At 53.0% G+C, this 11,412-nt stretch overlaps 1 protein-coding gene across 4 annotated transcripts in view; it reads right to left on the bottom strand.

Moving 5' to 3' along the window:
- Positions 1–253: 253 nt before the first annotated feature.
- Positions 254–11,412, bottom strand: part of Rasal1 (RAS protein activator like 1) — a 29,803-nt gene continuing 18,644 nt past the window's right edge. For 2 of the 4 annotated variants that reach the window (XM_057764076.1, XM_057764077.1), the window contains 8 exons: positions 9,269–9,406; positions 8,425–8,569; positions 6,315–6,487; positions 4,752–4,889; positions 4,540–4,675; positions 3,311–3,431; positions 1,119–1,195; positions 254–902 (listed from right to left, as the gene is read on the bottom strand). In XM_057764076.1, the coding sequence (XP_057620059.1) occupies positions 790–902; positions 1,119–1,195; positions 3,311–3,431; positions 4,540–4,675; positions 4,752–4,889; positions 6,315–6,487; positions 8,425–8,569; positions 9,269–9,406 (1,041 nt within the window). In that variant the 3' untranslated portion in view covers positions 254–789. The remainder of the gene's footprint in view (positions 903–1,118; positions 1,196–3,310; positions 3,432–4,539; positions 4,676–4,751; positions 4,890–6,314; positions 6,488–8,424; positions 8,570–9,268; positions 9,407–11,412) is intronic. The other 2 variants (XM_057764074.1, XM_057764075.1) reach the window with 2 other exon arrangements.

The following is an 11,412-nucleotide window of genomic DNA, read 5'->3' as shown; positions in this document are numbered from 1 at the left end:
GGAGTTTCTTCTGTCCACCCAAACTCAGGAGGCTTCACAGGCTCTTCAGCTCTGCCCGCCAAGTGTTTCCAAACATTTCACCCTCTGTGGGTCTCTCTTAAATCATACCTCAAGCCACAGTCCAGACTTGTGAACCTCAGAACTCAGATGCCTGCCCCTAAAATCCTCAGATGGATTCAGTGGCCAGACAGGACCTGGGAACTTATGTTTATAGTCAATAATCTCACGGACCCCCTAGGGTACCCCAATTTTAACACTTCACAGCTAAGCACACTCACTCGTCACTTTATACAGGGTAAACTGAGGCTCAGAGAGGGAGAAAGAACCTATGACCGGCGTCAAGGCTCTGAATTGGCATGCTGGGCTCTCGGCCCATTCTGGAAAAAACTGGTTTCAGAAACCTGAGGTTGGGGCTGCCAAATAAGGTGGGGGGGAGGGGTATACAGAAGTATCTGTGAGATCATGAGACTCACAGAAGGGGAAACAGGAAGAAGCTTATTTAGGGCTTTTCTGAGACAGGAAAGCACCCAGCACAGCTGAGTCCAGCAGCTCAGGGCGCACCCAGTGAAGTGGATACTCTGGGCTCCGAGAAGAAAGCGAGGTGTGGTCAGTACAAGACTGGACCCTGCCAAAGGCTCCCATGCCCTGGCTGGCCACAGGGCACACAGGACCAGGCTTTGTCTGGGAGGCTTCAGGTCACAGCAGTGAAGCAGGCAGCCTTGAGGAGATGCCTGGGCCAGAGTACACTGAGGAGGCCCCCATGGCTCCACCTCCTCAGCATCCAGCATCCTAGAGGGCCATTTGCTTCTGGAAGTCCTTGTGGGCTTGCTCCAAGTCATCAAGTACCTGCAGCAGATGGGTGGTGGCATCTCTCTGCTGGGCCAGAAGCTCTGTGCGGGCCCCTGAAGGGAAAGAGCAGGCCATGGGGGTCAGCATGGTGAACTGGGCTCTTGGTGGCTGTCACCAGGGCTCTCTGGGGCCCTAGTTTTATCCCATGCAGAAAGAATCCCCAAATTCAGCAGCAATAGGGTACAACTGGTGAACTGGAAACACGAGGGAATGCAGGAGGACAAAGGGTGCATTTGCAAGGGACAAGATGGGAACCCCTTCTCCCTTACCATCTGTGGCATCCGAGTCCTTCCCAGGGCCCACGTCTACTGCTGTGTCCAGGCTGGAGTCCTCCAGCAATTTCAGCCTGAGGGTTGTGAGGAAAAGGGACAAAGCTGGTTTCCAAGGCACAGTGCTGCTCCTACCCAAGATTCTCTGCTGCTTGCTGGAGGAACCAGAGGTTCATCACCACCACTCCCATTACCACCACCACCACCATTATCATCATCATCACCACCATCAGCAGCAGCATCACCACCATCACTATCATCATCACCACCATCATCACCACAGCCATATCATCATCACCACCATCATCATCATCATCACCCTCATCACCACCATCATCACCACCACCACCATCATCACCATCACCACCATCATCACCACCATCATCATCATCACCACAACCATATCACCATCATCACCACAACCATATCACCATCACCATCATCACCATCATCATCATCACCATCATCACCACCATCATCATCACCATCACCACCATCATCATCATTACCATCATCATCATCATCACCACCATCATCACCACCATCACCACCATGATCACCACCACCATCACCATCATCACCACAACCATACCATCATTACCACCACCATCATCATCATCACCACCACCATCATCATCACCACCACCATCACCATCATCATCCCAACCAGTCACCACTCTGTCACCACAGACATTTCTAGAGTAGCAGACTCTACACCAAGAAGTCCACACATGAATTCATTGAATGACACAGGCAGCTTACATGAGGTGGGTACTTACCAGTAACACTGTTCTCCAGGTAAACCACAGACACACAGAGAGACCAAGGAACTTGCCTAAGTCCATGCAGCGGAATAATGTCTCCTATATGTGGGAAGCTATGTGGTGTCCCTTTCACTGGATTAGCTCCTGACCCTTAGGACAATACTGTGAAGTCAATGCCCTGTCTCCTCCTTTGCTATCTGAGGCACAGAGAGGTCACGTGACCAGCTGAACACCACACAGACACCAACAGGCCAGGATCTGAATCCAGGCAGGTCAGTACAGAATCTTCTCTGTGGTGGCTTTGGACAAACCTTTTGATAATAACAGAGCCCTTCAAGATAGGAAGAGGGAGGGAGATATCCCGAGATATCAGGGAGGTTCAGAAGCCAAGTTAAATAGACCAACTGTGCCCAAGTATGGAGCCCCCCATACTGTAAGTTCCCATGCTCCCTGGGGTTGTTTGAATGAGAAGAACACACACTGGCTCATATACTTGAATACTTGGCTCCAAGTTGGGGAACTGTTTGGGAAGGATCAGGAGGTGTGGCCTTGTTGGAAGAGGTGTGTCACAGGGGCAGTCTATGAGGTTTCAACAGATTCAAACTGTTCCCTGTTAGCTCTCTCTGCCTCCTGCTTTCGGATCGAGATGTGAACTCTCAGCTGTTCCTGCTGCTATGTCTTTGGTCCGCCACCATGGACTCTAACCTTCTGAAACTTAAGCCCCCAATTAAACTGGTTTTGGGGTTGTTTTTGTTTTTTGTTTTGGTTGATTGGTTTGTTTGTTTGGCATTGCCTTGGTCGTGGGGTCTTGTCACGGCAATAGAAACCTTACCTAAAACAACTCATTCTGCCTTACAGATCATTCCAAGCCCTGACTTCCTGGAAACCAAGGTCCCATGGCCCATGCACCTCTGAAAGCTCAGCCAGTGTACTAAAAAAAATGGATAAACAGGGCGGGGCTCAGTGGAGTGCAAAGCCCCTGAGTTCTATCCCCAACACTGACAAACAGAAAAAGAAAGAAAACAGAAATACTGGGCTTGCAGCTCAGTTGGTAGAGAGTTTGCCCACCATGTCTGAGCTCAAGGCTCAGTCTCCAGCACCACATAAAACGGACATGGTGGCACACACCTGTACAAGGCCAGACCAGGCATGGCATCACACACCTGCAAGGCCAGACCAGGCGGCAAGGCCAGACCAGGCTGCAAGGCCAGACCAGGTATGGCATTGCACACCTACAAGGCCAGACCAGGCATAGCATCTCACACCTATAATGCCAGCACTGAGGAAGCACAAACAGGAGGATCAGAAGTTTAAGGTCATCTGCTACATAGCAAGTTCAAGGCTAGCCTGGGCTCCATGAAACCCTGGAGAAGGGGAATAAATGAATATGAAGAGGCCACACAATGGAACGAGGCAGGTGACACCCACCTGAGTTGATCCCGCCCCAGGAGCAGCTGGCGATACACTGCCTGGGCCTCGGCGTCAGGATCCAGTGGGTCACTCCAGTCTCCCAGTGTGACGGCTGAGTGCGTGCGGCTGCAGCCAGCAGCTGAGGGTACACAGCACTGTCAAGAAAGTCTTGTTCCGAACTAGCAGCCTCTGCCCCGTTCCAGGCGCAGCTGTCATGCCGATTCCTGTGCAAACCTCCTCCACTTAGCCAAGCACCCCTGTAGCTCCTGCCTGGGTTCCAGCCTCCTCCCTGCCTCCACTCTGATTCAGAAGCTACAGCCTCATGAACTTTGACCCTGTTCAGCTTTAACTGTCAACAGCCTAGCGTCACCTGAGAAGAGAGACTCAGATACCAGGATGTCAAGATCAGGCTAACCCATGGTCACGTCTGTGACAGATTGTGTTGATTGTTAGTTGATTCAGGCGGGCCCAGCCCACTGTGAGCAGCACCATTCCCTAGGCAGGTGGTCCTGGGCTGAGTGTGAGCCTCTTAGTGAGCCAGCATCCCCTGTTCCTCCTTGGTTTCTGCTTCAAATGCCTGCCCATCTTCCCCTAATGATGGATCATCATCTAGAAATGTAAGCCAAATTAACCCTTTCTTCCCTTGCATTGCTTTTGGGCAGAGTTTAATCACAGAAACAGTAAGGAAGCTGATGCAGACCATGGGCTTGCACCCCTCCTCACCATCCCCACTCAACTCTAGTCACTCAAGGTCACATCTCCTGGCAGCCTTCGCCAACTCCCGCCCTGGGACTGGCTGGGGCTTGGACACTCTCCAAGTCTCCAGAGCCTTCTAACACTGTGATAATTGTATTGGGGCTGGGGTGGGGGTCAGTGGCAGAGTGCTCGGGGCCAGATATTCATCCCAGCAGCAGTGTAACAACCTGTCATCCATTGTCACCATGGCTGTCACTGCCATCTAGCCTCAACAAGTCAGACCATGTGCGCTGGGCAGCTAGTACGTCGTGGGAATGCTGGAAACAGTATTTGCGTGTAATTAGCACTATGTGCCAAACGGTGCTGTGGTTATATCAACTCATTATCAGCTAATAGAACCAAGGAGGAAGGGCTAGCCTCAACCCCGCTTCCCAGTTAAGACCGAGGAATAGAGAAACTAAGCCACTTACTCCCGGCTGCACAAGCGAGAGTGAGACGCTACTGATCGGCAGATGGGGAGGGCAGAGCCTTAGCAAACCCCCCTCCCTCACCTAAGCGCTCAGCCTGGAGGCAGCAGGTCCAGCGTCCGCTGCGGAAGGCACCAGGGTGGCAGGCAGCCAGCTTGTCCTGGTTGGCCGCGCTGGCTTTACGCAGGGCCGACAGCCACTGGTTGAGGTCATTCACGTTCTGCAAGGGGTAGAGGCCATCAGAACATGGTGAGACTGAACCGTGGTCCCCACCCCTGATTGTGGTGACCCCTTACCTTGCACTGGAGGTAGGTGGTGTGTGGCACCCCAGTGCCATCCTGCGTCACCACCTGCATGACGTGTGGCAGTTGGAAGGCACCCTCATCCACGCGCTCCACGGCACGGATGCAGGACACTGGGATGGATGAGTGAACCTGTAGGCAGCCACAGGCAGCATCCTTTTGGATATGGTTCCAGGGGGAGTCACCAAGGACTCTGCATGGCTCTGTTGTGTCTTCCCCACAGTCCTGCTCTGTCACCTGCTGAGCGACTTAACTTTTCTGGGACTAAGTTTGCTTCTAGCAAAACATTAACATCACTGACACCATCATCACCAGCATCCCATAAACACCATCACCCTCATCATCACTGTGACCATCATCACTATCATCACCATAATAATCATTACCACCATCATAACCAGGATTATCAACACCACCACCACGGGAGGCAGAGGCTGGCGGATCTCTGTGAGTTCGAGACCAGCCTGGTCTACAAGAGCTAGTTCCAGGACAGGCTCCAAAGCCACAGAGAAACCCTGTCTCAAAAAACCCCCCAAAAAAACCACCACCACCAACACCACCACCATCACCATCATCACCACCATCACCATCATCACCACCACCACCATCACCACCACCATCACCATCATCACCACCATCATCATCACCACCATCATCACCATCATCATCACCACCATCATCATCACCACCATCATCATCATCACCATCATCATCACCACCATCATCATCACCATCTCTATCATCATCACCATCATCATCATCACCGTCATCATCACCATCATCACCATCACCATCACTATCATCATCATCACTATTACCACCATCACCATCATCATCACCATCATCACTATCATCCCCCTCAGCCTCACCACCATCCTTGCCATGGTAGTTGCTTATGGAAACTCGCTGTGCAGATGGCACTTGACTGTGGCTTTCGGAACCTTACATCCCTCAGCTCACTCGATGACCACGACCACTGTTTGAGACTGGGCCTGTTAGTCTCCCCAGTTTAAAGATGAGGAAACTGAGTCATGAAGGTAAACGACCCTGCCAAAGTCTCTCGATCTGTGACTTCACAACCCAAACAGCCGATGAAATGCAAGCCATGCCTACATGCCAAGTCCTAGTCTCCTCTGGGCTGGTTAGGATGGAAGACAGTGGTGTCACCTGCCTAGGGCAGAGCCTGGCACACACAGGCACCAGGGAACGCTTGTGCCCGGTGACTGAGTTGTTGGGTGAGTGCCTGGATGTGTGTGCGCCTGCACACAGCCAGCGGAAGAAATGGATCGTACGCTAGTCTGTGATGCCTGGTGTATACTGTGTGGTCCCCACCCGTGTGTGTCCACACCTGGACAGAATGTCCAGCCATGAAATGTGCACCTGCTCAAGAGTGTAACAGCAAGTGTCCCTGTCCCTGGCCAAGCTTGGAGCCAGCCAAGAGCTTGGAATTTGTTGCCTTAGCTGTTATGATATTGGGGAAGCAGTTACCCCAACTCCCCCCTGAGCCTCAGTTTCTCCAAGCACCCTAGTGGCATCTTCTTGTGGCTGGGGTCTCACCTGCCACTCTGGAGTCTTGGAGTAGGAGAAGTCCTGCCCACTCAGCCGGAAGTAGCGCTTCTTGAAGGCAAAGCGTGTGGCCAGGCCTGCAGGCTCCTCCTTGCGCTTCAGCAGGAAGCCTTCCCGAACAATTGTCGAAGGTTGGACCAGGGCACAGGCTGGCCCCCCAGCCTCTGGGAAACAGAGAAAGGGGAGGGGTGACACCTCTGGCCCCTGCTGCACTGTCTGCTCCTAAAGAGCGGGAAGACCAAGGCTGTGACCTCCGACCTCACTCCTTCACACACACACCCCAGCCACTGAGGCAAGGGACTGAGAAGCACGGGAAAGTGGTACCCATATCCCGCTCCGAGTCCAGGGACCTGCAGGAGAGACTGCAGCTGGCCAGCACAGGGTGTCCAGCCAACCCAGGAACGTTTCCCAGCCCTCTCAGAGCTCCAGACTACAGACCTCTCTCAGCAGCCCCTCTCCTGTCCAAGATCACTACAGTCATTGCCCCTGGTTATTCCTATGTGACCCAAGTCTCCCTCTTGGAAGTGGCCTCTAACCCCAAGTCCTCTGCTTTCAGAGCACATGACACCGCTCCATTCCCAGCACAAGCCCAGCTCGCCCACAGCTCTCCAGTGTTCCATGTTCTCCGATCTCTCCTCCTTCTCTCTTCTGCACTAGCCTCTCTGTCGCTCTCTGTCCCTACCGCAGGACCCTGTGCTGTTCACCGCCTGGATCACTCTTACATCGAGACTCGTTTTCCAAATCCTAGCCACAATGCCTCCATCTTGCACCAAGATGTCCTTTAGCTATTCCGTGTGCCCAGAGAGAAGCCAGAAAAGCCATCCTTCTCCCAGTCGGTGTCTCTGAGGACCCCAGAATCTCCCATAAGAGCAAAACGAAGCGTGCTTAAGTCCTGGTATTGGTCTGTGTGTGCTGTTGTCCTGGTATTGGTCTGTGTGTGCTGTTGTTTGAGCCTATAGTCATATCCACCTCACTGACGCTAGGTGGCGCTCTGAACCCAGGGCTGCATAGCGCAGGGGGGGTGGGGGAGGCGCTAGGTGAGTCACTGGGGACTCCATTCTCTGGGCACCTGGCAGCATCCCCATCTGGGAGCAGATGTTAACTTAACAACCTCCAAAAAGTCACAGTATCTTCATTCTGGTAGCACCAGGGAGGCCACTCGCTTGGTTGCCCAGACTGGCCTGGAACTCTCTGTAGACCAGGCTGGCCCCTCTTGCCTCTGCCTCCTGAGTGCTGGGATTAAAGTCGTGAACCACTTCACCTGCCCACCCCTCCCTCCCTCCTTTGTAACTCCCTGGCTATTTGGCCATTGTCTTACAGCTTGGCCCCCACTAGAATGAAATTCTATGAATAAGCCCAAGATTTTTTTCTGTCTCACCGTGTGTGTGTGTGTGTGTGTGTGTGTGTGTGTGTGTGTGTGTGTGGTGCGTGCATGTGTGTGGACATGTGCTCACGTGGAGACCAGAGGTTGATTGACATCTGAAATCTTTCTCTGTTGTCCCTGTTTATTTTTTGAGACAGAACCACTTGTTGAACCTGGAGCTCACTTCTTGGCCTCAGTGACTGGCCAGGGAGCCCTGAGGACCCGCCTGTCTCCAAACCACTATGCTGGGGTTACAGGCAGGCACAGCCATATGCGGATTTTAGGTGAGCATAGGGATTTGAACTCGGGACCCCAAACTTGCTCAGCAAGCTCTTCATCCACTGAGTCATTGCCCCCTCATTAATCACGTTGTCCAAAGCATCTAGAAGGGGAGCTTTCTTTCTATTTTTTTTTTCCAGTTCTGGTATTGAACCTAGGGCCTCATGCAGGCAAGGCAAGCTCTCCTTCAGGAAGACAATGCCCTGGGCCTTTGAGATGGTGCCTATTAAATGGTGGAGACTTATTAAACCTACCCATACCAGAGACTCCATGCCACGACCCTGTCACATGACCACATTGGTAGAGAGGACCTAACTGAGCCTGACACGAACGTTAACTGACTAATTAGTTGACCTGCAGGTCTGTGACCTTGGTCCTGGGGAACTGGGGACTAATGGCGTACTCTCCCACCCCGGGGGAGGGATCACAGGTCAGGAGCAGCAGGATCGCAGGGCTCACCCTCAGCCCCATCCACATCCACCAGCTGGTCCAGGAAGTCCCTCACGCGTGAGATGCTCTGCAGCAGGAAGGGGTGGAGGGGGGCCAGCCACAGCTCCTTGCCCTGGCCGAGCTGCTGGCCCAGGTTTCCAATACTCTGCACAGCCTGGAGCAAAGCAGAAAGGAGGCCAAGGTCACTGCTGAGGCCAGTGCCCTTTCTGCCCAAACTCCGATTCTCATATCTGTACACCTCGGGCACTTTCTGGTCCTCCCTCTCCCTTTTAGAGTCCGCACCCCCAGTTAACCCAACACCCAGCACTACCCAGTTCTATCAAATGCAGACCCATGAAAGCCATAGTTGTGGCTACTTTGTCAAGAATAGCTTAATTCATTCTAAGGTATAAATGATTGCTAGCCCACTTCTCCCATTTCTTTTGGAAGGAGTGAGTTTTCGTGATCTCAAAAAAAAAAAAAAAAGAAAAGAAAAAGAAAAAGAAAAGGGTAACTGGGCTGCGGCTGTAGCTCAGCAATAGAGTGGTCGCCTCCCATGCATGAGGCCCCCTGTTCAATTCCCAGTACTGCCTAAAGGGACGGGGTGGGGGGCAAATGAAAGCTAGGCAAAGTGGTACATTTATGATCTCAGCACTTGAGAGGCTGGGGCAGGAGGATTGCCTTGAGTCCTGGGCCAGCCTGGGTGATGGGGCAAGTTCTAAGTCTCAGTGGCCCAGCAAGTCTGTGTCATAGAAAACAGACACCCACACAAGGAAACTGGCTTTCTTTGGGGCTTCTCCCAGGCGGACTTCCCGCTCTCCAGCTGAGCGGACTCAGGTGGAGTCCCACACACACAACACACACACACACACACCTTGGCGAGGAGCAGCAAGGAGCGGCTGGTCTGGGGATCTGCATGCTGGTCTCTGAGGTCAAACAGCTTCGGTGTGAGGATGGCGGGTGCAAAGAAGCGCAGAAAGAGGAAACCGCTAATTGCCAGATACTTCACATCCTGCCAGAGAATCACAGACAACAGTTGGGGACAATGAGGCAGCAAACACTAGGTGCCCAGAGGAGGGAGAAGGAGTTGGGTCAGAAGGCTTATCCTAGCCTGCCAAGGAGGGTGTTCCTCTCTGCCTCGGTTTCTCTAGCTGGAAAATGGGATAACAGACTGATCTGGCAAAACTGGTTTTAGCAGACTCCTGGGCTCGGAACACAGTCATTGCAACCTCAGAGAGGCCAAGTGGCTTGCTCCGGGTCACACAGCACAGAAGTCGGGATTCCAACCCAGATCTGTGACCTGTCTGGTTGCAAGAACAGGCCGTATTCGCCTCCCACAGCCTCTCCTTGCCACTCACTCTCAGCCAGTTTTAGAGAGGCAGCAGCTGAGACACAGGTTGGTCATTTGCCCGAGATTACCCGGCAACCAACAGCAGGGGTAGTATAGCTTACCACTCCTGCCGTTCTGTCTCGGCTACCCAGGGGTCAAGAGTGTACTTAACCTCTGCTTTCCAAGTGAAGAAACTCAGGCTCAGCGAGGAGCCCGGGTAGTCAGCTGCAGAGCCCACCTGTCCACGCTGTCCCAGTCCCACCAAGTCCCTTTCCACAATGGGCACAGCTCACTCATCCACTGCTGTGTCAAGCCTGAGCCTGTATGTCTCTGTTTATTTTGGGGTGTCAGTCACACCTGTGACAGTAGCTACGATGGAGTGAGCTAGCCTTCAGGGCAAGTCAGCCTTGCCAGTGGGCCCCAAGGCTTCGGTAAGAGGGGACCTGATCAACTGTCCTGAACTGTCCCCAAATCGCCACTTCCTCTCAGGCAGGTCCCCAGGTCATTTATCCCCCAACATTAGCTCATCAAGGTACACCTGAGCCAAGCCTGGTAGAGCACAGGCCTGTCATCCCGTGAACACAGGAACTGGGGTGGGGGTCACAAGTTCAAAGCTAGCCTGGGCTACAGAGTGAGTTTCAGGCCAGTCTAGGCAAGTTAATGATACCCTGTCTCAAAATAAAAAATAGAAAAAGGAGCTGTGGGTGCATCTTACCACTGGTGATTGCCTGGTGGGCATCGGGTCCTGGGTTTCTCCCCAGGGCCACAGAAGCTGCTGTGGTGGTACACACCTGTGATCCCAGCATGTGGGATGTGGAGGCAGGCGACCACAAGTTCAAAGTCACTGGGCTAGTTACTTTTTCGTGAACTTGACACAAGCTACAGTCGCCTGGGAAGAGGACCCTCAAGTGAAAAAACCAGCTCAATCAGACTGCCTGTAGGCAAAGTTGTGGGGGCATTTTCTTGGCCAATGATTGATGTGGGAGGGCACAGCCTACTGTGAGAGGCCCGATTCCCGAGCAGGGGTCCCAGGTAGTCTGAGAAAGCAAACTGAACAAGCCCTGGAGAGCAAAACAGGGAGCAGGGTTCCTCCATAGTCTCCTGCTGCCTTGACTTCCCTCCGGGATAGCCCACAAGCTCTTTTCTCCTCAAACTTGTCTTGGTACTCATCATAGCAGGAGGAAGCAACCTAGAACAGTCACCCTTGGGTACATAATAAGTTAGAAGAGGCCAGCCTGGGCTACATCACGCACGCGCATGCACACACGCGCACACTCACACACACTTGCACACTCGTGCACACTCACACACTCTCTCACGCATTCGCACTCACACACACTTGTACACATGCACGCTCACACACTCACATGCGCTCGCGCACACACTCACTCACACATGCACACTCACACTCTCTTACACACACTCACACACATATTCTCACACATGCACACACTCGCACGCACTCTCACTCACAAGCACATTCACACACGCTCGCACACACGCACTCACACACTCTCTCACACTCACACACACACTCTCACGCACATGCTTGCACACATGCTCAGAGGCATCTCAGAGCTCCCTACCTTCATGACCTGAGAAAGCCTGTGGTCCCTGCCCACTGGGGACGTGTGGGTAGCACTGATGTTGGCTTCCTGGGCTGAGCTGAATAAGGAGCTGTCCTCTTG

This window comes from Chionomys nivalis, chromosome 3, assembly GCF_950005125.1.
Source record: "Chionomys nivalis chromosome 3, mChiNiv1.1, whole genome shotgun sequence".
NCBI classification, from domain to species: Eukaryota; Metazoa; Chordata; class Mammalia; order Rodentia; family Cricetidae; genus Chionomys; species Chionomys nivalis.
This window is presented reverse-complemented; position numbering and strand designations above follow the sequence as displayed.